Below are 27,100 nucleotides of genomic sequence, written 5' to 3'. Positions count from 1 at the left end.
CATACATCAACAAGTGGATAGGGACCAGGGCTGTAAGCTCTCAATCAACCACTCAGCATAGCTTGCCAAAGTAATAATGCAAGCTGAAATGCCAGAAGTGCTGAAGTCAAGAAGCCCTGGTGTAGGTGTGTGTATACCTCTGTTAAGTGCACATCCCACACACAATTCTCTCATTATACAGAAGGGTTGCTTGTGTTTAATTTGCTCTCAGCAGATCAACAAGCCATTGTTTTCCCAGCCATCTGTTGAGACTGAAATAAGCTTTACTGTTCTCTGCCTGACATTTCATCCACATTTGTCTTAATGAGACTTCACCCTGGTTTGGGGACTCTCCTCTCTGCTCAACAGACTGCCTTCAAGTCTGGTTGAGACAACTGAGCTCAGCTCATGGGTTCTAGTGGAAGTTGGCTTAACCCTTTCACTGACTCAAAGAACAGAACAAATATGCACTGTATCTGCTCAACACTTTGTAAATGTATAACTAGTGAATGGGTTGAAGTATGATTCTCTTTGTCAGTTCAGAATCTGTAACTATTTACCACTGGACTATTGCTATACAGATATTCATGAAAACCAAGATAGTGTGTGTGTGTGTGTGTGTGTGTGTGTGTGTGTGTGTGTAGCCCATGTTCTTGTGTTTGAGTGTGCATATATGTGTGAATGATAGAAGTCAATCTCCACTGTCAATATTCATAATCTATCCATCTTTTAGTTTTATTATTTTTATTGTTGAAAATTATCATGCATGCATATAATATATTTTGATCAACTCCATCTCACTCTGTCCCTTCCTACTCCCCCCAAGTCCTCCCAACTTTCCATTCCAACCTCTTATACTTCTTTTTAAGACTTATTGGATCTACTTAGTGTTGCCTGTATATATATATATATATATATATATATATATATATATATATATATAGCCATCTTACGAAGAACATGCAGCCTCTTATGGTTCATCCCTGTTGAAAACTGCTTAAGTGCCCAGAGATCAACAGTTGCTGACAGCTCCTCATCTGGGAGTAGGGCATTATGACTCCCCCTCTGGTCACTGCTCTGATTTAGGCTGTCTTAATCCTGTACAGGTCTTGTACATGCAGACCCAGCTACTATGAGTTTATGTGTACAGTACCTTGTCATGTCCTAAAAGTACTGTTTCACATCAGTGCTCCACAACCTGGCCCTTACAGTCTTTCTGTCCCTTCTTCTGCAATGATGCCTCAACCTTGGAGATAGAGGGAGTGATATAAGATACTCCATTCTCACCTGAGCAGCCCACAGTCTTTTGTTATCTGCACATTGGCCAGCTGTGAGTCTCTGTATTATATTCCAGCTGCTCCAGAAATAAACTTCTTCCATGAAGGTTGAGAGCTACACTAAACTATGAGTGTAAACATATTATCTTGGAGGAACATTAGTGTATTTAGCAGAGTAGTAGTTAGTAGAAAGTTCTGCCCTAGGACTTATAGCATACCTAGCTATGAGTTCTTAGCCCAGTTAACAGTACCAGAAATGAGTACTGGCTTGTGAAGACAGACTTCATAAAGTGATTGGTTATTTTCATAACACTTGTGCCATGATTGTATCCATGAGCATACATTGCCAGGCCATTTTATCATAGCCTGCCATGTTCACAGCAGTTGAGACTGCTGATTTCTTCTCTCACCTAGTAATGTGAATAGTGCCTTCCAGCACTGAGAGAGTTAACTAATACTGATAAAGCTTCCAGATCAATACCACCTTGGTTTCCCCATGCCTTATGATTCAAGTATGTGCTATATTCAGCAAAAGAATTTCATCAAATTCTGGAGATGTAATCTATAATATTTGATGTGAACTCTGAGGTATTCCACTGACCAAAAACTCAAAAAGAGGTAACCTATCCCTGGCACCAGAGTTTTTATTTGCTTTCCCATGATGTCCATTAAGGAGGTTGTCCCTCATTGTGGGGTAAATCCATTAAAAGTCCTTTTATAGGTGTAGCTTCTACAAGAGTTTTCCATATGGCCTTTTCAGAGGTTTTTAGTGTTAGTTATTCCTCCACTTAACCCCTCGTCTACCTTCATCTTGGTTATTAAGACATAAATTCTCACTGAACCTGGATTTAGCCAATTTTGCCTAATCTGTTGGTCTAGAAATCCCCAGAGATCATTTGTCTCCACATACCCAGTAATAGGATTACAAGCACATACCACTACAACTGGCTCTTTATGTGGGTTTTAGAGGTCAAACTGGGTCATTGTGCTTATACCACAAGCACTTTAACAATTATTCTATCTGCACAGTCAACCAGATGCTTGGTATTTATAGCTGGAAAAGACTTGGGATATGCAATGATCTTGAGTGACTAGAAAATGATTTATGTTATAGCTCAGTGGTAAGCACTTGGCTACCATGCCCACGGTCCTGGATTTCATCCTTGGCACCAAAAATTTGGGGGCGAGAGAGAATGATATTTTGAAGCATCTTCTACCTGATTTATCAGAAATCAGAGACCACCAGTTACATACTGGGTAAGGTCAGTTGATCGTGTGGAGTGCTCTATTCTTCCTTATGTGTCAGATACTAATATTGAGCCAGTATCAGACAAGTATCTTTTATCTACCATAACTGACTTCACTGTAACAGTTTCCCTTTTATATAGACTAGGAGTCTTACCATTTATAAGCTGGGCAGGATTTCTCATCTTTCTAATACCTCCCAGCTTGTATCCATTGGGGTGGCTACTATTCTGGCTAGAAATGTCTTTCAGTTGCACTGACTGGGAGTATGAGATGCAGCCATAGAACTGCTTAAAGTATAGATAAAGAATCTATCGTCAGACTTTAAGTTCTCCCAGGCATTAATCCCCCTAATGAGTATATCCCCATGATGTTAAGTAAACCATCAACACTTCAGACCTCCTCCCTCTTCTGACATCATATTCATAGCTGTACAACTCCAGGGTTTTTCCCAGCTGACAGCATCTGGAGAAGAGTGAATATGCATAGACATTTAGGAGAGTGAATCAGGAAGGACTATCAGCATATAGCATAGGTTCAAAGTTGTGCTTTTCTAGAGGTAGCTGGGAATTACATACAGAATTCATATATGTCTTTGAGACTTCTAAAATTTAAAAAAAAAAAAGGAGAGAAATAAATAGAGAAAGAAAAAATAAACAATTATAAGAAAAAAAAACTAAAGCCAAAACACTGTTAAGTGACTTTGGCAATGGCACACAGTCATCAATAGCTGGCCTCTAACCATGTGTTCCTGGCTATTTTATCCGACACATCGAACATGGAAAATGTGTTTAAACTACTAATATGCCACTTAAAGGCTTGTTCTCTTAGCAAACTGTTCTTAACTGAGACATTACTTGTGTATAACTCCTTAGTAAACATTACTGGATAAGTACAGGGTTATGCATCTTGATTCAGTATAATCTTGGTAAATTGTATGCAATTCAAAATGATGAATCATTAATATGATTGATGGGTGCCAGCTACCAAACAACACCTACTTATTAGCTGTTGCACCTACACAGGGCTAAACATTGATATATTTATTCTTCTTTACTCTAACTCTCAGTGGGTAATCCTGTCATGCTTCCCCCTCAACCCTCAACCTTATCATCTCAGGGTCCAAAGTGTTCCAAAATGCCTGCCAGATTCTACCCACTCACCTCACAAAGCCACCAGGGAAATGTTCAAAACTAGACTGAAGGAGAGGGATAAGCATGCTTTATACAGATATTAAGTCTCATTCCTAGAGGTTCACAAAACCATCACTGTTGCCTGCAAGTTCTGTGTAGAGAAGCAGGCATCACCCACTCCATTTAGCTCATAGACATCTAACCCCAAGCTGTGGGTCCTGACAAAAAGTATGTTTCACTATATTCCCATCATAGTCAAACATTTGAAAGTATAGGATGATGAGATGCTTGCTGTCTGGCTTGGAGTGATTCTGATTTCACCAGAACTGTGTGGTGTGAAGAAAGCCAATGAACCTGTCTGAACCTCAGGTTGCTCATGTGTTAAATAGCGACAACATCAGTTAGCTCACTTGTAATTTGTGGGGAGCATCAAGAGACAAAAAAAATGTATTAGCCACTACTGAGCATGGAGAATGACGAGCATAACTCAGATATCATTAGTGTTTGTTAACTATTGTTATCATCACCATCATTATTTCTTATAGTTCCCATGGGCCTCCTAGTTACAGCTATTCCCATGGCCCTGGCTGCAATTACATCTACATTCCCAGTTGTGGGCCTGACATCTAATGAAGGTTACTGTTAATGTTCCCTATATATAAAACTGAACTAATAACTGCTTTTTCCAAGATTCATTTTAAGGTGTATGACAACAATTCCTCTGCTGTGGCCTTATCAGAGTTAGGTGTTTGTTTTTGTTTTTGATCCCAGTGACGGAAACTGGGGTATGACAAAAGACAGGCCAACCCAGAGGGCTTTTAATGGGGATTTTCATTTCAGCTAAACACTTGGAGATACCCGCCTCCCACCTCCATGGCATTCCCCTGTGTTGAGTAATGTCCTTGAAAGAAGTTGGAAAGTACCTCTCTTCTGTGCAACCTTTGACTACTGCTGCTTGCTCCTATTAGAGACAGACAAGATGGGGAGCTGGGCCTGGTGACCTAAACTATAGTTTAGTGTAAACTATAGAAGTCTAGTGTACTTCTTGCAAGACCATTTGTCTTGAAGGGAGAAACACCAAGAACTGGGCTATATAATTAGATTAAATCACAAATACTAAACAGCTTAATCCCTCTTGTTTTGAATTTAAATTCTTAAACCATTGGTCAATGTTCTATTTAGAGAACTAAATAGAATAAATAGCATTTGAATGAGGAACCCCTGGGAAGCTCTAAACAAATTTCACGAAAACATGTAAACATTGGGAACACCAAGGGATGATATCAGTGCAATTGTCTGCAGGCATTGTGTGAGCATTGCCAACAACCCACATATGTTGAGATTTTCTTTTCTCTGTAAGACTGGGGAGAAGGGAGAATCTACAGCTCTTTATTCTTCCTACACTCTCCGTTTCTACTAAAAATTTTGTCGCCTTCAATGAGACTTAGAATGTCAACTATCAACTACATGCCATTCTTGTTTCTCAGCCCTTACCTTCCAAGCACCATGTAAGTACTGATGGATCTGTTGTGATGTCTCTCATGCCTGTCTTACTCTCCTCAGCTCTGCTCTTTCAGGGATGTTGTGGCTTTGATATAAACACTAGAATCATAATTTTCAATTCCCTCATTTTTCCTTCCAATTCCTTTGTGTGTCTGTGTGTGTATGTGTGTGTGTGTGTGTGTGTGTGTGTGTGTGTGTGTAATACTAGAGAAAATTCCTAAAGATGCTCATTTGATCATGTACCTATGGCAATGTCTGGCTTCATCCATCTTCATCTCTTAACAAGTCTCTCTTTTTCACCTATACACTTTATTATAGTGGAACTGGCCTTTCCAAACATACCAGAACATTCCCTGGGCCTCTGTAGAGCTCTGTGACATTTTTCCCTTTAATGAGAAATGGAATAGGCAAGAAACATGTATTCTTTTCTGCTTCTTAGATTTATATTTCATTTCACTTCTTTTCTTTTCTTTCTATGAGATGTATATGTGTAAGAATGGGTAAGGGTGGGTGCAGAACATGCCATACTATGCATGAATATAGCATTCAGAGGACAACTTTTTAAGCTGGTTCTCTCCCTTCATCATGGTGGTTCCAGGAATCAAACTTATTTCAACAGGTTTGATGACAGGTGTCTGTACTCACTGAGCCATGGTTCTAGTCTGCTTTCCGTTTCTATAATAAAAAACATGACCAAAAGGAGTTTGGTAGAGGAAAGGGCTTAGTTCAGGTTATAGGTAACCACCCATTATTGAAAGAAAAGAAGACATAAATAACATAAATAACCCTAGTCAGGAGCTTGAAGTAGTTACCATGGAGAATGCTTCTCACTGGCTTGCTCCCACTAGCTCCTGCTCATCCAACTTTATTAAACAGTCTGGGATCACCTGCCCAGTACTGCCCACTATATGATGGGACATCCTTCATTACTTAGCAAACTAAAAAGATAGCCTCATATATTGCATCGAGGAAATTCTTAAGCTGAAATACCCTCTTCCCAGTGAGTTTAGTTAGTGTCAAGCTGACAATAATAACTAACCGGTATAGCCAACTGGTCAACCCCACGTAAGGATTTCTTACTGAGTGTGTGTCCCTATAGAAGTGTACATAAAGTGTAAATTTACAGTAAAAATGGCGAGCAAAATAAAAAAGATATGTGTCACTACATCAGTAAATGAAACAGAGTGGCCCCCAAATCTCCATGAACTCATCTCTTATTCCAGTCATTATTAACGCATCTATGAGAACTCACCCAGGAATAAAATGTACTCACAGCTTGTGTTGTATGCTTATTTGTGTGTTTGTTTTAAAAGAAATTTACAGTCCCTGAATTGTTGGCATCTAATTGAAAAGGAGAGCCTGCACCTGGCCCAGGGACAGCACCTGATGGATAGGTGACTCGATTAGGTGACTATTTCATATCTTCAGTTTAGGGAGAATTGTGAGCTCTGTAATGTTCTTTTCTTCCACCTTATAAGATGTGGGAATGGGATCATAAGAAAGTCCTAAGGCTTATAAGAGAGCTTGATAGGATTTGAAGGTGAAATGAAATACTTTGTCTCTCCCAGATGATCCCCTTAGTTTAGCAAAACAGCTCAGTTCCTAGCATCTGAAATGCTATGATTAAAGACTGACTTCCTGTCTCTTCATATGCAAATCTACTTAGGGCCTCATTCGTTTGCATCCGAATGAATAAAAATGCAATTGTGAGTACTTTGAAAGTAAGCACAGAGGTGTCCAACCTTTTCACATCTACAAGTTTGCAATGAAGAACTAAACAAGACAAAAATAACAAAAACAAAACAAATAACCAGAATGAGGCTGTAAAGTTGTCTCAGTCCTTAAGAGCACATGCTGCTTTTGCAGAAGACCTGAGTTTGGTTCCCAGCACCCACATCTGTTAGCTCACAATTGCCCATAGCTCTGGTTCCAGGGAATGTCTAGGGACCTGGCCTCCTAGGATGTCTGGCCTCCACCATGTACACACATTCACACACAAATTAAAAATAAAAATGAAAATAAGAAAAACAGAAATTTTACAAATGAAAACTCAAATCTATAGAGATCAGTATAATTTGGAGTCAGGAACACACTATCCTAAATGGGAAATCCTCAGTCAGAGATGAATTCTAGCAGAAGTTTTGATCACTATAAAAGAGAAAACTGAACACAAAGATCCACCAGCAACATATTCTTGAAGATTCTAATTGAGTCCTCTGGGTATCCTGACTTAATAGCATATTTAAAGTGGAACATGATATGTTCTAATTTCTATAATTCTCAGTAATGATGCCTACATTTCCCCCTTCTTTTCTCTTTATCTTTTCCCAACTCGTCTATATAAATATTCACTGTTTCTTTAAATCACACTTAATTAGAGGATTTTCTGGGTTTTTTTAATAGTTGTCTCCTGTTGGAAGTGGGATAATCCCGAATCTCTAATAAATATGAATGGATTAAAGAGAATCATGAGTTCAAGATCATTTTAGCTTCCTGGGTTTAATTGTTAAAATCTTCACTGTCTCCTGGGATGTGTGGGATTACACCAATTAAATCATGTCTCTGTAACTGAGCGCTGTGGCCGTAAATGTGACTGTTTGGTAGCACCCTCTCTGTATTTAATTTGCTGGGCTGTAATGGATTGTCAGAACAGTAAATGTGAGACAGGTAACGTAAACTGTAATGATGGTAATTATCTGAATGGATCGATCATTGTGTTATTGCAACCTGATGTGGGTAGAGGCAAGATGCAGGCATCCCATATAAATTCCGGTTTTCCATTTTATTTCCTCACAGGCTCTCCCCCAAGATATCTCAAGTGAAACAGTGTAAACTGGCTACCACAATTGTCTCTACTCTCTTTTCCAGTCTCCTTAGTTATGTCAGCAGACCCCATCCCAAACACCCTTTCTCCCAAGAACGCAATCATCTTACAGAATTGGAGTACTAGTTCTTGCTCTTGTAGTTCCTGATACCTTAAGCTCTGAAGTTTAAGTTGTTTTAGTTGAATGATTTGTATTCGTGTGTGTGTGTGTGTGTGTGTGTGTCCACCCATTGTGTGACACCCTTTCCATGTGTCAGCCTCAGGTATCATGCCTCATGCAAGTCCACTTTGGTTTTAATACAGGGTCTCTTACTAGACAGGAAGAGCTGAGTAGACTGGGTTGGCTGCCCTACTAAGGATGCTCTGTCTCTGCCTCCCTAGGTTGGGATTACAGATGGATGCCACCGTGCTCAACTTTCATACACTAGTTTTCTGGATTGAACTTGGGTCCTTGAGCTTGTGTAGCAAGCACTTTGTAGACTAAATTACCTCTCCCAGATTTGTTCCTGAAAGAACTATAAAGCCACAAAGTAAAATAAAGGTTGCACATCCTAGCATTACCTAAAGATCTACAACAGAACCAAACTAGACTATCTTTCTGTATGGACCGGGGTCAAGAACTGACTGAGCGATTGCATTCACTATTCCTGATGCAAGGTCAACAAAACAGAAGTGTCACAAGCCTACAAGAAAAGGGCAGCAAGCTGGGCAAAGCTTCCATTTTCATATTGGCAGTTAATGGTTGCCCGGAGAGGAAGAGTAGTGTTTCTTTAGTTAGGAATGGCTACTGGTAGGCTATTCATGCCCGAGGAGATGAACTCCTATCCATGTACTATTTGCAATACAAGTTAGACACAGAAGGTAAGAAAAAAGACTTGAACTTGACAGGAAGATACATTGGGGGATAAGGCAAAGATTGAACCAGAGTGGATAATCAAGATAATGGTAGAGAATTTACATAGCTTCTTGGTAGAGATGGACCCCTATTCAATACCAAAGGTTTGATCCTTCCCAAAGAAAGGTAATAGAGAAAAGGAGGAGGAGGGAAACAGAAATGCGTATTTGAAATTTTCAAGAACAAATTGATTAATAGCAGTAAGAAAGAGGAATGAAATCATATCACACGTTTCTCATCGTAAAAACCAACAGACCTCAATCTTACATTGCTGTAAGTGAAAAGTGACCTTTAGTGTCCCACCGAACTACTGTCACAGCCTGTGGCTGGGGATGATGGCAGAGAAAGGCCCGGGAGAAAAATCACATCCAGAAAGAAAAAGGCCAGAGTCACAGTATCAGCGCTGGGTACAGGATGAACAGAGTTGCTGTGCTGGCTGAGAGGTAGAGCACAAAAGAGCTGATCCATGTTGCTTCCTTAGAAAGGTGGCTTGCTCACAAAAGGTGATGCAAAGAGGGGGTACAGTTTAGAGATGTTGTAAAGGGGAAGAGGAAAGGGAGTTCAAAATGCTCTGGAAATAATGGGGAATATAGGACTAACCCCTCTAATCATTGTCCAATAAAAGGACCACAAGGAAAGGGAAATGGCCCAGTCAGTAAAATACCCGGCATGTGGTCACAGGGCTTGATCCAGATTCCCAACTCCCACAGAGAAACTTCTGACATGGCTGCTGATTACCTGTAATCCCACACTGGGAAGGAGGAACAGAAGGATCCTGTGGCTTGGTGACAAGCCAGCCTGGATGGATTAATGAGCTGCAGATTTATTGATAGACCTTATCTCAAAATAGTAAAGTGGAGAATGACTGAGAAGACAGCCTGACATCAACCTCCAGCCTCTAGATGCACAGGCACACATGTGAAGATGCACAGGCATTCCATCAAAGGGGCACATGTAAAGGTGCATGGGCAGGCACTTAGCCAAGCAGACAGTCAATCCAGGGATCCTGTGTGCAGGTAAGGTGAGTGATTGCACCTGATATATGCCTGAGACTGATATAGACAGGGACAGTCATGCCTAAATGTGTAATGACGTGAGGGGGCAAAAGACGCTGCTTTAAAGAGGCTTTGGAAGAAAGAAAAACTGGAGAGAGCAAACTGCCAACAAGCCTACAAAAGAGTTGGACAGAAAGGGAGAGTTGAAGCACGGAGACTCACTGCATCTCAGTCTAGTTGTGACTTCTGTAATCATGCTAATGTTTAACATATCCAGGACAATAAAATGAAATCAAAAAGAGGGAAAATTAAATTTGGACACTGTCAGAAACAAATGAGTTACCTAACAGCCTCTGGATGGGAGAGCAGAGAACTGACCCAGTCACCTAGGAACAGAGAATTTTGATTAATACCTTTACTCTGAAAAAGAATATATTGTCAGCTCTCCCTAGCATGGATTTTCCTGGTGTAACAGTTTTCTGTGCACTGTCGGGAGGGGGGAAACGAGCCAGTAAATACCTGCTGTGGGATCCCAGTTCTCGCTGTAGGAACTGGACACTAGAGATGGGAAATGTAAATGGTGAGGAGGAAGGAGGGGGCTGAGAGGGCAGGTATGGAGGAACATGGAGAAGAGGAAACAAGTACAGGGAAAGGAGTTGAGTGGAAGAGAAAGGAAAGGAGGAAGGGAGGGAGAGGGGAGGAAGTCACAAGCATACAGGAGGTATTCAGATCAAAGGGTACAAGTTATTAACAAGAATTATAGATAAAAAAAAAAGCTCATTCATAAAGGAGATCATAGTACAAGGCTTTCTGAAACAGAAATAAGGAGTGTGGATCATGGTACCATAGTGTACAAATGTATTTCAGGAAATCGATAACCAGCCTATGGTTGTGCGCAATAGCATCCTAAGCTACACAAGGGACAAGTGGGGTCTTGTCTGAACCCTGCCCTCATGATGCAGGAAAGAAGTGAGAAGGAAAGAGAGTGGTAGAGCAGATGTGGCTAGATGTTGACTGTTAGGATGTGGGGGAAGGTGTGTGGGAAGTCGACATGATTCTTGAAATTGTGTGTGTGTGTGTGTGTGTGTGTGTGTGTGTGCACATATTACCAAACAGAACCTTCCTGATGTAGAGAGGCTATAAAGGAAGCACACTGACCTGTATACCATCTCAAAGCCTGCTGCACTCAGCAAACTGATTAAGAGTGCTCCTCCCAGGGCTGAGGAGATGGTTTAGCCAGGATAGGGTTGGTTTGTTTTGGGGGTTTGTTTTTTGTTTGTTTGTGTGTGTGTGTGTGCGTGTGTGTGTGTACGTGTGCACGCGTGCACGCAAATATAATGACCTGAGTTCCATCCCCATAACCCACCCATATAAAAAGCCAGGCATGATACTACCTTAACATTCCCCACCACAATAAACTTTACCTAAACTATGAGCAAGAGATATGCATGCACGCACATGCACACAGACACACAGACACACAGACACACACAAACCTTTTCTCCCTAAAGTTTGTCAACTGGTTTTATTATAACAGTGAAAGAGACTGATAGCATATCAACACTCCCATGCCCACTGCTCTGAGAAGCTTGAGTGCTGTAATTAGAAGAAGCAGGGTAGAGAGTATGTGTTCACACTCAAGGTGTATGTTCCACAATCATTGGCTGGCTCCAAGAGTAACACCTGAACTTTGTCTTTCAAGTTGAAACCTTTGCCTGAGATTTACTTTTGTGCCTTCAAAAAGTGTTAGGCTTCGAGACCATGCCAAGTATTAATGTAGTAGATTTAGGTATTTCTTACATTTTCATAGCCTTAGATAAATACTAGCATTCTTCTGGGGAACAGTCATGCATAGAGTGTGATTTGATTTTCGACTTGTTCGGAATATCAAGTTCCGATTTCTTAGAATCGTAATGTATGCTTGTGAGCGAGCCTGTAAGACAGGAGTCATCCCTCCGATTTTCTAATAGTACTTAGGGCAAACCTGTCAAAAGTACTTCTAAGAGATTACCCAGGGTCCTGGGGAGGTATATTTAGCAACCATATTGAATGAGTTGTCACATAACACAACGTTTCATTGATTTATGGGTGTTATTTCTGTCTCTTACTGCAGGCAGAGAATTCAGCACTGGCGCTGGAAAACGAGAATCAGAGAGAACAGTATGAGAGATGTCTTGATGAGGTAAGGTTGGGGAAGAGAGCGGAGGAGAGGCTGGGCTTCGTAAGGATCTTGATAAGGTCCAAGGGCGTCTCAATCCCATGCTCCACAGAGTGGTAATGATGTCTCCCCCAACAAAAGGAAGTTGTAAACAGATGTCAGCTGAGAAACATTAGTTTCTTAGCCTTCCTTTCCCGTAAATGCACCCTCTACATATCTCTTTTATCTCACCTCTCTCCCTTCCCTCCCATCTGTTTCCTCTCTGCCCTCTCTCCCCTTACTCCTTTCTCTCCTCTTTTTCCTGTCCCTGTATCTCTTCTTCTCCTCCTTCCATTCATCCTTCTCTCTGACTTTCATTTCTGTCCTGTATGAATATCCCTCTATGTATATCTCTTCCTCACTCCTTCCCACTTCCTTCTTTCTGCTGCCTCTCCTTCTCTGACCTTTCTCCTTTCCTCTTCTTCTTCTTCCTCCTTCTTCCTCCCTCCCTCCCTCCCTCCCTCCCTCCCTCCCTCTCTCTCTCTCTCTCTCTCCCCTGCCCTTCCTCCATAATTTTCATAGGGCATCTATGGTTCCTTTGGGTAATCGCCTTCTATCCTTGCACATACTTAGGGTATGATTCACTGTCTGATCAGTTCCTTCTGTCCAAGAAACATGATCCTTGGTCTTGAATGAGAAAGAGCCACACATGGGCACATTGCGTGCACAACTGGATGCATTCTCAGGGAAGTGAATTGTTGATAGAGTGGGTGGAGACAGCATTCACAGTTGGCAGCCTGAGGGGGAAATCAGCACATTGAGCACAAGCCAAAAAGCAAAAAAGAAGTCAGGAAGAAAATTTGAGTGCAATAGAAGAAGACGGAGCCCCACGCATGAGTAAACTCAATAAATATTATCTGATAATGATGGCGAGGTGAGGACAAAAATGGTGGGTGTATATTAAGTGTCTGGGTGGGGGTAGGGGTGAGGCTGGAACCGAAGCCTGCTCAGAGCGCTCAACCTCCTCAGCACCCCCTTATACTGTTAGGCATAGGGACCAGTCACACTGCTGCTTCTTGTGGAAATGGACCATTGGCCACATGGAGTCTCCTCAGGGACTCTACTCTGATGGGAGCCATTATTTAAATGAATGACTTCTTTACACATCAGCCCAGTGTGTTAAAACTCTCACACATTCTATGAGAGTCTGTTGGATGCTCATTAGAGTGTACCTGACAGATTTTAGAAAAATTGCATGCTTCTTGTTCTCTTATTTTATTTGTGGGATGACCAATATGCCTTCAGTTTTGTTTTGTTTTGTTTTGTTTTTCTTTTTAACCTTGCTAACAGCTAGATAACTGTTTTTTGGTGAGCTCTTTGGTATTCTTACCCTCTCTATCTCCTCCATCCTCTCTTGCCCTTGACACTGTCCTAGAAGTTGATGGGTTGGACCACAGGTACACAAGTCAGAATCCCAGGTGTAGCCCATCTATCACCATGTTCCACTTTTTGTTACTTCAGACAGGTATAATCTCAACCTTCTGAGGATGAGTGTTTTGGCTATTTTGGTTTTCTGTCACCAGTGTTTCTACTAGGCTGAATTATCCTACACCAGCACTTCTCCTAGCCCAGGATAATCTGGTACCAGAACTTCTCCTAGGCTGGATTATCCCATACCGGTGTTTCCCTTAGGCTTGGATATCCTATACCAGTTATTCACATAGGCTGGGATAGTCAGTCCCACATAAGCACTTCCCCTAGACTGTGATATCCCACACTAGCACTTCCCCTAGGATGGGATATCATTAGTCTTTCTTCTGGGCTGGAGTTTTTCATACCAGTGGTTTTCACAGACTTGTGTAGAACTCACTTTGTAGACAAGGATGATCCTGAACTCCTGATCTTTGTGTCTTCTACCTCTCAAGTGCTGGGATTACAGGCATGTGCCACAATCCTGGATTATGTAGTGTTGGGCACTGGAACCTGTTCCAACTGGTTCAAACTCACCCCAGTGGTTGTTAAGGATATGCTGTCTAGCTCCACAACATCAGAATCCTCTGGGAGCTTGGAATGAATGCAGACTCACAGGCCTCATCCCTAACCACAGAATCCTGGTATCTCTCAGGGTGAATCCAGCATTTAGGTATTACCAGGCTTGCCCACTGGTGTCTGTATATACTACTCTTCCAGTCTTGGTCTTATAACATTGACCACTCTGGCCCTTGTACTCAGTACTTACATGTTGTTGGAGAAGTCTCCAGATGTCCCTGTAAAACTGCTTACTTTTCAGCCTTTTTGTCATTTAGTATTTCTAGCCACGTGAACTGCTGACTCAGTCAAATAATGTTTGTGACCCTCTACCCTGTTGGGAGTCAGAAACTCCAGAATGTGGATGGACAGAGAGCTCAGGGAATAGAATATATAGAAGGACCTGGGTTTGAGGCTTGGAGCCCATGTAATATACCAAGTGTGGTGGCAGACATGTTGCCCCTGCTTATGAAAAATTAACATAGATATTACTTCAGGAATGTCACCTGAGGTTAATGTCCAATATCTGCTTGCACCCACAGACACAGACGCAGATATGCACTCACACACACAGAGTGGGGAGAAAGGGAAGGAGGGAGGAAGAGAGAGAGAGAGAGAGAGAGAGAGAGAGAGAGAGAGAGAGAGAGAGAGAGAGAAACACTCAAAGTTAAAGCAATTAGGAAACTTGTTGACATAAAAGGTAGCATACAGACTCTGGTCTGATGAGGCCAATTCAGCTTTCCTCAGCCCTGTCCCCCAGGCCTTTAGTCCAGTCAAAGTCTAGGGCAAGCAAGACCAAATAGATCCAAGGCTATTTAAAGGAACCAGTAATCCTCCTGGGTTAAAAGTATTGATGAGCCAAGTTGTACTTTCACCTCTTGGACAGAAATTTCCTGGAATACCTGACCTGTAGTCAGAAGTCAAATTTATGGGCTCAAATCACACAGCTTTGTACTGACCACAGTTTTCCCTAGGGGCGCTCTTCATCCAGCACAAAGCTCACAGCATTTCTCTATAGAAACCAGAGTCTGGCCCATGGAGATGGCAGAGTCTGTATGGTGCGAGCATGAGGACCTAAGTTCAGATCCCCAGAACCCTTGTAAAAAGCTAGGTATAGTGGTACACTTCTCTAATCCCAGTGGAATTGAGGCAGAGATGGGAGGAACCTTGAGGCTCACTAGCCAACCAGTTCAGCTGAATGGGCTTCAAGTTCAGTGAGAAACCCTGGCTCAAATTAAGTTGGAACACTGACTGAGGAAAACATTTCATGTCTACATCTGGCCTGAACATGCTCACAGACATACAAGCTCATACAGACACAAGTGCACATATGCATACAAAAAGAGTCATCTGCTCCCCGTGTTCCACGTGCCTGTGCTATGTGGGTTTCTCCAGGGTACCTCAGACAAACTAAAATTTTCTCCTTCAAATCACTTTCTGTGGTTCCACCGACAGCAGGAGTTTTGAAGAGAGGGTCCCTCTGTTCCTAATTGCAGGAATTAACAGTTGCCAGCCAGGCGGTTTACAACAAAGAGCCTTGTAGTCCTGAATACCGGCCTCTGATTACACATGCCTGTTGTGCTGTAACTAATTGCACAGGGTAGACCGTTTCTAAGCTTCGTAAGAGGATGCTCTCGAAGGGGCAGTTCCATGTAGTAATAATGCAAAGTGGAAAATCTTTCCAAGGCTTTTTATACTAATTAGTGCAACTAACAAGGTAAGGCCTCACGTAAGTTATTTCCTTGCAGTGAGCTGCAGAGAGCCTCCTCGGAGGTAAGGCAGGGATGTAAAGCACCCGCAATCCTGATTGCCCCTCACGCTTGTTTTCTGGGAAATGGAGACCATGTTGAGGTTTGAGCAAACACTGGGGAATCTAAAATTCTGTCTATACTTTTACTAAAAGAACATCTTTATTAGAAATAGGCAGATATTGTGCGTAGACACACATATGTATGAAAAGATACATAGTCTAATGTACCCTTGGGGCATTATGTATGTAAGCCAGACTAATGGACAGCTTGGGAGGTGCATACACACACATACATACATAGATGGATACATATACCACATACATATATATGCATCTCAAATGCATAAATAAATACCTATAGCCATATACATATATGTATATGCATAAATCCATACAGCCACATACCATGGCTTGGTAGGTACACGCGTGCGCACACACACACACACACACACACACACACACACACACACACTTCACTTCTCTTGCTTCTTTGCCTTAAAGTAGAAAGATCACAACAAGGATTGCCCTCATTGCTTTATGGGAGTTTGGAAGCTTTCAAAGTTGCTTAGTCTAAATATTTGACAGGAAGGCTACTATCAAGTGGTGAATTACTATTTGTTCATGGTATTGCCTTAGCCACAATTCCTTCCAGACCAACTGTTCCACATACAGAGGTACAATGTGTGTATAAAATGACCATGATACTATCCCTTGAACGGCTGCATTGCCCTCAGGTGGATTCAGCGGTATCTGACAAACCTGTATTGAGCGTCACCTCCCTCATTTGGGCTCTGCAGAGGTGAGGGGGTCATGGAGTCTGGGCTAGAGAAGCTGCTGGTGCAGTGGGAACTTCAGGAATGGTAGTCAGCAGTGGAGAGAGGCAGTAAGACAGAGCAGCAGTAAAGAGAAGAGTGTGTGTGTGTGTGTGTGTGTGTGTGTGTGTGTGTGTGGTCTTCCTGCTTGCGTGGCAAGCGCTTACTCACAGGGTCATCTGCCTAGCCCCCTACGTAGGGATCTTTAAATATGCTGCTGGCTATATGATGTCCTGTTCCAGGTCTGGTTGGACTCTACTCTAGCATGGAGCTAAGCACTCACGTTTTTAAGGTCTTCTGAGAGTTATAATACTCACCCAAGGTTAAGAACTGCTATAGGGAGGGCTTCGGGGTACCATAGCCATGTATGTAATGCTTTTACAAAGTATGTGGGAACGGATGACACACAGGAAACAAGCCTGCATACAGTGATGTGCTCACATGGAAAGTTTGACATTATTTCTGTGTTAATAAAAAGCTACTGGCTCAGAATTATTGTGACCGTATCTGTAATCTCAGTGCTTAAGAGGTAGGACCAGGATTAAGAGTTCACAGTTATCTTTGGCTATATCTTGAGTTCCCGGTCAAACTGAGCTACAGGAGACACTGTCTTTAGAAGAGAAAATTTTCTCTAGCTCTCTGATCTGGGTGCTGTGTGCCTGGGTTGGACTTAGGAATCTGTACTGGGACACCTTCAGGCACATCTCATATCAGAGGTCTACATCATCTTTAAGGTCACCCTCTCAGTAATACAGGAGGGTCACAACCTGCTCCCGGTTGTCACAGCCTTTGGTGCTTAGTTGAGCACAGGCCTAACTCCTCTGGTCAAAGCCTCCATTCAGCTTTTACTCCTCCATTATTACTCCTGAGGCTCAGTATAATTCTCATCCCACGTGAAGTGTTTAATGCATGTTTGTTAAATGACTAAATGAATGGACGGAGAGGGAACAGCAGGAAATTAATTTCCAAATTGTTTTCTTGCAGTCCCACATATGCATTTAGACTAATGCCTCCCGTTATCTCCTCAGAGGAGGTAAACAGGCATTTATTATGCACCAACCCTAAACACAATCCAAAGAATAAACACTTGGAAGGAAACAAGCAGACATACTCAAAAGACCAAATTGAATTTGAAGAGGCCATATGGACTCTGGCTAGGAAAGACTCAGAGTTCACGAATTGTCACAGCTGCTCTGTCTTGTAGTATAGCGAGTGTGGAGCTCTCTCGTTTTACCTGATAATGCTCTCACGCAAAATAAATGAATGTCAGCGAAGGCTGAATCTCACTGGGTAGAGTTCTTTCATAGCATGAACAAAGTTCTATCCCCAGCACATCATCTTGGTGCACACCTGTAATCTCAATGCTCCAGAATCAGGGTCCTCTTTGGCTACATAGAGAGTCTGAGGTCAGCTTGGGCTGCATGAGATCCTGTCTCAAAATTCAACCCTCAGAAACAAAAAAAAAAGAGTGTGATTTGTGACTGATTTATGCATTCATGTCATGCACGCACACACACACACACACACACACACACACCTCATGCTTTTACAGATAAAATCCATTTTCTTTACTCTAACATGACACAAGTGGCCTTTTCCCTGAGCTTCCCCTCCTGACTGCCATTTGATTTTGATGGAGTGACTACTCTACTTTTGGCCCTGCCTAAATGGCTTCTCTGACTTACACAGTCACCTCACACTTTTCTCATAACTTCAGATGGTCTCCACATTTTATGAATGGAGAAAACCACTGTCTTCCCCCCATTCAACACACTTTAGTCTATGACAGCAGCACAAGCTATCTGTGGACCTAAGTGTATATGTATGTGTGTACACGTGAGGGTACGTGTGCATGCACATGCAGGTAGAAGCCAAAGGACAGCCTCACATGTCATTCCTCAGGTGTTTTCCACATTGCTTTTTGAGATAGGATCTTTCACTGCCTAGAACTCATCAAGTAGGCTAGTCTGGCTTGCCAGAGAGCCCTTGGGATGAGCCCATCTCTACCTCCCCAGTGCTGAGCTCACATGTGCCAACATATTTAGCTTCTTTAGCTTCTTCTCTCCCTTTTTAGTGTGCCTCTCTGTGTGTGGTTGGTAGGTAGGTAGGTAGGTAGATAGATAGATAGATAGATAGATAGATAGATAGATAGATAGATAGATATTCTTTCCCCCCGCCCCCATGAGACTTGGGCAGAGACAAACCAGACGGAGCAGGATTCAAACAGGCAGATAGAGAGAGACGGCAGAGGGCCCCATGCCCTCTGCAGGCGGATGCCTTAGCCGCTGCGCCACCGCCGGTTCGCTAGATAGATTTTTCCTAAGTGTAGCACATATGTATATGAATATATATAATGAGCTCAAGGTTGATGTTGCAATCAGCCTCAGTTATTCACCTCCTTAATCACTGAATCAGAGTCTCTCAATGAAAACCATAGGTCACCAGTATGCCTAGTCTCCCTAGCCAGCTTGTGTGGGAATCCTTTCTCTTCAACTAATGAGTCTATGATTACCAATGGGCTACCATGCCCACCCATCATTTGCATGGGCTTCTGGGTATCCACACTTGGTCCTCACACTTGCATACTTTCTGTTTTGGTTCACTTTAACTTCCATGTCATATCCCCAGCCCCATGCCTGGTTTTTAAAAAGTGGAATATGGAGGTGGAACTCAGGTCTTCATCCTTACAAGACGGGCACTTTAGGACTGAGCCATCTCCACAGTCTCTGGATTCAAGTCTTTTCAGTGACCATATACAAATATTCTCCTTCTTGTCCTAAGCTGCCTCTTTATAGTAACCCTCCAGAGTGCATTTTCAAAAACACACTTGCTTTCCACTAGATTGTAGTGACTTTGTTGAAGTAAGACTTACTTTGTAAGATAAAATCTCCCATCAGAGCCAGGGAAGCTCAAAGTAGGCAAAAGTGGGCTGCAGTCTATGCTCAGTGACTTTTCATTCCCTTCTAAGGACTAATCTGGAGCTTTAAGCCCTCCAACCCAGGGGATCCCTGTGGCATGGTGAACTAGGTAAGAACTGGCTGAAAACTCTCTAACTTGGTCTCTCACACAGCCCAGGAGAGGGCTCTTTTGGATTCAAATAACAGAAATGTCAGCAATCTCCTCTTCCTCTGTCTCTGGAAGGCCAAGTGCCTAGAGGACAAAGGACCACTAGCATAAAAACAAACAAACAAACAGCCAGATGTGCTAGTGAGCCTAACAGTCCCCATGCTAAGGAGGTGGGGACAGCAGCAAGCCTGCAGTTTACTTGGTGTTTAGTGCAACGGAGCACTAAGGCATCCCGTGGGTGGAAATATCAGTTTTCTGACAGAATTCCCACTGAAGAGGAAAGGAGCGGCTCTGCATTGTCTTCTAGGCCCCAAGCTGGGAGGTCTCCACAGAAAACCTGGGCAAGGTTGTCCCTACCAGCAGCAGAAGTGCTGTCAGCTCTCCTCCACGTACCTCAAGTCCCTCTGGCCCAGGCCAGCTGCTGTTCTGCCTTTCTTCTGAGAGAAGCTGGCCAGTACCCCTGATAGTGATTTGTTCTCATTAGCTGGGCATGGCAGTATGTGATTATCGGCTAGCAAAGACCTGAGGGCAGATTCCGAGAGCCTTATGGGTAGAAGCATGTCCCAGGCATCATCATGTAAGCCTATTAGGGACTGAAGGTACCACATCCGAGCACTAACTCTGTCAGTGCGTCTGGGATGGGTAGGCATGAACACAGCAAGAAGCCTAAGAAGCCATTTTTATTGACCATAGAGAGGAAAGTGTTCGTACTTCTCTTCCACAGAGAGCCGCTGAGTCCTTCTGGCGATTCCACCTCTGTGTCAGTGGCTACAGAAATATTGTTCAATTTTCAGGTAAAGCAAACAGCTGTCCAAAGAGCATGCCAGAGGGAATGGTGTCCAATACAGAGTCAGTAAGCCCAATAGGCAAGGAACTGGCTTGCAGAGATACAGCACAGCTCCTCCCGTGGGCTGTTAAGGGTAGGATATTACTCTGTGTCCCCATTAAATCATAGATACAGCCATTTTATGTGACCACTGTTAACACCGAATGGCTTCAGAGAGCAACCAGTTTGGAGGAAGAAAAGAAAATATTGATATTCGGCAGTTTTATGAGCATGTAAATCAAATCCAAGTCTTGGGTTTTTTTAAGTAAATTATTTATGGTTTGAATTAACTTCTTTGTATTGTTCTCCAATTCTGCCTACATAGACAGCTCAAGTCTTCTGTTTTCCTTCATATGCCAACAGTAAAAGAGGTGATGTATTGTTTGACTTTAAACTCTCAGCTACTTATAAATTGGAATGAATGTTTAAAAACTCCCAAGATTTGGGAGCTGGGAGAGGTCTCAGTCTGTAAAGTGTTTTGCTACACAAGCATAACTCAGTTTGATCCCCAGAGCCCACATAAAACACCAGGGGCATTTTTGTGTGCTTTACCCCAGGGTTATGGGTAGAGGCTAGCAGGTCCCTGGCCAGAGTGTGGTGCACAAATCAAAGCTCCCCAGTTTTTGTGAGAGACTCTGACTCAAAAACTAAGAGGCACAGTGATAGGGGAAACCACCTAAAGTCAGTCTCCTGCCTCCAAATGCATGCTTCATACACACTCACCCAACCACACACAGCCACACATGTTAGAAATGTATACAAAAGACAAGACTATTTGATTTCAATGAAAAACTTTCCACGTTTATTTAATGTCAACAAGGTAAATTTGGAAAGGTTTTACTGGGCAAAATACCCTTTGTGCATACACTTTAACTAATAAATTATGGATAGTCTTGATTCTAATTATTTACTTCTTGCGGCATAAACGCCTCCTGCCCAAAACTCAGTGCGAGCTTATGTTTTAATTTTCTCTGAGACTTGCTGGTAGCCAACTGTTGTAAAGGATGTGTTGTTTTGTCAATATTGAGTCAAGAAACAATTAAGCCCTATGAAAACATTGACACCCAAAATATTCCATGATGAGAGTCAGGCTCACAGAACTGAGCATCCCCTAAAATAAATGTGTTACCCAGTGCAAAAGTAGATGAAAAAAATGCCCTGCAATCTCTGGCTGAATCTGAGAATCACCATAGTGATAACATCTGTACACCGTGTGACATGTTTAATGGTGTGATTGTAATCATCAGTCTGCGCTATCGTCGCTGTAGATGGCCATGCCCCAGTTGTTGAGCTTCATAGGTATATGTTTAGAAATTTCATATTGAATAACTGAAGGTGAAAGGGTGCAAACAAGTATGCTTTATGTTCTATAGTGTCTAAGTATTTACTTGTTTTTATTTTTCTTTTATTTGTGCATGTGTTTCTGTATGTGTGTGTGTGTGTTGTGTGTGTGTGTGTGTGTGTGTGTGTGTGTGTGTGTGTAGAGGTGTCTGCCAGTATGACTGCACAAAAAGAACAGAAGAGGATATCAGATATTGTATCTTGTCTATCATGTTCCTCATACTCCTTCTTTCGAGACATGGTCTCTCCCTGCACCAGGAGCTTACTTTTCCTGGCTATACTAGAAGCCAGCAAGCACCGTCAGTTTTTCCATCTCCACCCACCTTGGAGCTGGGGATACAGGTGTTTACATGCATATCCTATTCCTTATGCGGGTGTTGTCCTTATGTGGGTTTGGGAATTTGAACTTAATTTGGGAATTAGCACACATAACTGAGCAGCAATCTCTTACCCACTGAAATATCTCTCAAGGCCAGTGGATCTCAACCTTCCTGATACTGTGACCCTTTAATATAGCTCCTGTTTTAATATAGCTCCTGTTGTGGTGACCCCCTAACCATAAAATTATTTTTATTGCTACTTCATAACCATAATTTTGTTTCTGTTATGAATTATAATGTAAATATCTGTGTTTTCCAATGGCCTTAGGTGTCCCCTGTAAAAGGGTAATGGACCCCCCAAAGGAATCATGACCTACAGGATGACACCCACTGCTCTAGGTCCTTAACTTTGCTACTAATGTTTATCAGATTCAGTTAGGCAGGCAATGGTTTATAATATGCAGTTTACACACACACACATATAGTATCATACAAATTATATTGTATATACGACATGCATAGATAACTAATTAACTTCTAAATCTTAATTTTGATTTTGAGGAAAAGATCTCCCTATGTAGTCCAGGTTGGGCTTGAACTTGGAATCTTGCCTCAGTCACCTCAGGGTTAAGTCTATGCGCATAGACCACTAAACCTTACCTGCGTACTTTAATTACTTGCAATGAATTTTATCAAGGGTATCCATATCGTACATAACTTCAAGGTGATACTGAAGGTTAGCATTAGACATCCCTTATTGTGTTTTTAAATTTTCAATAAAATTATGATCTTAATTCATACATTGAGAAATGCTGAAGAACTCTGTGGAGAGCTTGCTAGATCTTTGAAAACTCGGAGACACACTGTTAGGTTTACATGTTGTGGTTTTACCATGATTAACATTACATGCTTTCCCCTCTCGTGGGCACTGAAATGGCCTGGAATGCCAATGCTGGCTCAGCTTAATTATGATTCTTGTCTTCGGTTGAAGAGGAATATAGCTTTCTCTGAGGTCCCAAGTTGCTTGAAGAAAATTAAAATTCTGTTAGGATATTAGTGATGGCTCAGGCTAGGACTCCCCTGATACAGTGCCTGCCTAGCATGTGTAAAGCCCTGGGAGCCATCCCAGTGTGACTTGCGAGGTGTGATGGTACCTGCCTGTAATCCCAGGTCAGAAGCTCAAGGTCATTTTTGTCTACATAAGGAGTCCTAGATAGACAGACATACACATCAACCTTGCCTCATATACAATATAATGTTGAGAATTATGCTTGCTATATGTTGTAAGAAACTCAGAATAATAGTAACTCTGGTGCCTAGTCAATGGAAGTACAGCAGCAGACAGTGGAAACCATGACAAGATTAGTACAAGGCCTTCTCTGTTTTTCTACCTAAATATGCATTATGATGCTTGTTATCAAGAGATGGCTCTTGTGCCAGCATTCCTTTTTAAAATTATGATATATGAATAATACAAGGTTTTGCTATATCTTTTCTTCCATGTACAGAACACACATTTTGATGATGTTCATCTCCCTCTTGTTCTGTCTTGTTTCTTTTCCTCCATCCTATCGATCTTCTTCCTCTTCTCAAATAGCCCTCCATCTAATTCCATGTCTTTATTAAACATATTGATTCCACACATGAGAAATAACATGTTATTTTATCTTTCCTGTGTCTGAATCATTTTGTTTAACATTCTATCCATTTTTTTACTACCAACAAGATTTCATTCTTTATGGATTGTGTTGACATACTACATTTTTTTTTTATTTATTTGATGGACACCAAGACTGATTTAATAATCTTTTCATAACATATGTGCAGGCTACTTGATTGTTTGGTTCCTTGAGTGTATTATGATGAGCTGTATAGCTGGGTTCTGTCTGTCATCACTTTTAGGCCCCACACAGAAGAAAGGAATGGTAATCTGCCTCCATTCTTTTTACAGACTCTACTAGACCCAAGAAAAATAGTCTACTTATATCTTGCTAGTTGGAACTATGTCATATGGGAAGAAAGGAGAGCTGGGATGTGCCCAGTCCCCAAAGTCAAAGATGGGATTTTTCTACTGTGGAGTAACTTAACAACTACCAGGTTCTGGTATAAGTGGCAAACACCAGAGAGGGATGTAGGAGAAGACAGAGGAGCAAAATGGGCCACACAGGAAATGGGCTGCCCTATTCTCATCTGTGTATCTTTTTGTGTTGTCAGTCATTTTAAATGAAGACAGGTATGGAATAGAAGTATCAACAGAGGTAATTACCAGCAATGCAGGGAAACTGTGCACAGATCATTAGAATGGGCTCTCTTACTGCTTATTTTTGTAGACTTTGTGGAATACATATGGAAAGAGATTATTTCCCCAAATATGGAAATGTGAAAGCCAAGGTGTGAATTTTCTTCCCAGCTGAATCATCGTAATTGGCCACAGGGTCACGTTTGGATATAGCAAAATATTACCCAGAAGGACATGCTTGTTATACAGAGAAAGATCTTTTATGGGTAGAGGGGAGAGGACTACGAGGGGCTCATTACAGGCTGGAAACTGTGAAGGACTTGTTAAATGAATATGCATTCATAGTCTGTTATAACCAACAACTTCTTTCCTTTTTATAGGTAGCCAACCAAGTTGTTCGAGCTCTACTCACTCAAAAGGTAGGTTTACCTTCTGCCTTTTACTTGAAGTGCTAATTTGAATGGAGTACCCATTACAGTGCCAAACCAAGGAACCATGACCATAGATGTGGTGGAACTTTGCTGTTTGTTTACTTAGACTAGAGTTGCAATTGTGTGTATGTTTGTGTGTGTCTGTGTGTCTGTGTGTGTTGTGTGTTGCATAAGAAGTAATACCAACACATAGCTAATTTATTCATACGATTTAAGCTCTTGAGAAAGTGAAAGGAAGCTAATCTACTTTCACTTCTGTTGCAGTGACACATAGTCTGAAAAAAAGCAAAGCAAGTATTTATTTGGCTTAAAATTCCTGATTACAGCCCAGTGTAGAGAAGTCAAGGCAGGAACTGACATCATTATATCCACAGTCAAGAGCAGAGAAAGTAAAGACATGGCTCCTTGCTTTCTTGCTCTCAGTTAGCTTTGTCCTCTCTTTTACTTCAGGGTACCTCCCTGTCTAGGGAATGGTACTGCCCACAGTAGGCTAAAATATGTCACTTAGAAATTAAGACAGAACACCATATATATGCACTCAGACCATTCTAATTTAAACAATTCATTATTAAGACTCTCTTCCCAGATGACTCTAGGTTGGATCAAGTTGAGAATTATACTCACCAGCACAGAAACCTTTTTAAAAATGAAAGATTTTCAGTTCCCAAAAGGAATATCAGACTCCTGGGTTTATGTTGAAAAGCAAACTAAAGAAGTTGGTGAGTCATTCTAGCTCCTAGGACAAGAAAGTCGTTTGGGGGACAGCATTCAAAGGGGCCTTGGACTCAACAAGAGGGCTTTGAGATTACAAAAGTGTTCTAATTCCTTAAAGCCTGAATCCTTTTTCTATGGAGTGTGCATGTAGATGACACTCTTTTATCTCAAGATCATGGGGAAGTCTGATATAAGACAGGAAACACTACTTGGGTGTTATTTTGAAATCAATACAAAATAAACATAAAATCTCTTATCATCTCTTCAGCTGTGCATCCAGCCTCCGCACATAGTACCTCAGAGTTAGAACTATTTATGAGTTATCTCCCACATTGTTGTGACAGAATGTCTGACCCAAGAAACGAGGAAAGAGTGGTTTATTTTGTCTTCCAGTTCAAGTATTCAGACCACCAAGAGGCAGAAATCACACAGCAGAGGGAATACAAAGCAGCTGGTCACACTGCATCCACAGCAAGGGATTAGAGGAAATGGTCACATTGTATCTACAGCCAGCTATTAGGAAGATGAGTGCTGGCCCTGGGCTTGATTTCTCCTTCATATGAAGCACAAGACCCCCGCCCACGGAATGGTTAGCCTGTATGTAGGGAGGGCCTTCTCACTTCAGTATTCTCAGTCTAGGAAATCCTCTCACAGACACTTTGAAAGGTTTATTTCATAGATGATTCTAGATCCTGTCAAGTAGACAGTCTGTATTAACCATGGGAATCACAGCCAGAGTGAGTAAATACATGTTTGCCCAAATTTGACAGATTTGGTACATTTTATTCAGTGATTCTTATCCTAGCCACTTCTCACTGAGTCTAAACTCTAGTTCCCTCAAATTTTGTTTATTTTAACAATTTCTTCAAAGTATAAACTTTTCTAAAAGATTCCCAGCTTCTGTAGCATCCCCTCAAGCGTCTGACTGTAAAGAACCAAGTACTTTGTGCTACCGAGTCTTAATAGAAAAGAAATTTATCAGGCATCTACCCTGTCTTGCAGATGTTCTTAAATATTATTTCAATTTACATTGCACATGAACTATGACAGTATTTTTGCTAGACATCTGTAAAATTTCCTTTAGCAAGTATTTATTAACTATTTCACATTTGATATCAACATCATGTAAATACAGACATCCATGGATGTTATTTAGAGTTGGGTTCTGTTGTAAGGAACAGATTTGTAAAATAGTGATGGCTGACATAAGCTGAAAGACTCTTTTTCAGTACTAAGTCGCTCGGTCATCAATGTAGTATTATAACTCTGAGTCCATAATGTCTCTGACTCCTCTCATTTTTTTTCCCTGTGTGATGAAGTCACAATTCCTAGTTCTGACTAAAGGTCCAAAATAACTGCTTTAGCTCCAGTCACTGTGCCTGCTGCATTTCAATCATCAGAATAAAAAAAAAAAAAAAGAAGAGTTTGTAGAGGATAGCATACCAGCTATCTTAAAAACAAACAAAACCTTTACATACCTTATTTACTTACTATCTGTCTATATGTGTGGGTGTGTATGTACCTCAGCATGTATATGTACATCAGAGATTCTCTCCTTCCACTGTGTGAGTACTGGCTTAAAAAT

At 41.6% G+C, this 27,100-nt stretch overlaps 1 protein-coding gene across 10 annotated transcripts in view; it reads left to right on the top strand.

The window, feature by feature from the left end:
• Nckap5 (NCK associated protein 5) overlaps positions 1-27,100 on the top strand; it is an 887,342-nt gene that overhangs the window by 665,962 nt on the left and 194,280 nt on the right. For all 10 annotated transcript variants that reach the window (XM_076941060.1, XM_076941057.1, XM_076941058.1 and 7 more), the window contains 2 exons: positions 11,965-12,033; positions 24,751-24,789. In XM_076941060.1, the coding sequence (XP_076797175.1) occupies positions 11,965-12,033; positions 24,751-24,789 (108 nt within the window). The remainder of the gene's footprint in view (positions 1-11,964; positions 12,034-24,750; positions 24,790-27,100) is intronic.

The sequence above is a fragment of the Arvicanthis niloticus genome, chromosome 10 (assembly GCF_011762505.2).
Source record: "Arvicanthis niloticus isolate mArvNil1 chromosome 10, mArvNil1.pat.X, whole genome shotgun sequence".
Lineage (NCBI taxonomy): Eukaryota > Metazoa > Chordata > Mammalia > Rodentia > Muridae > Arvicanthis > Arvicanthis niloticus.
This window is presented reverse-complemented; position numbering and strand designations above follow the sequence as displayed.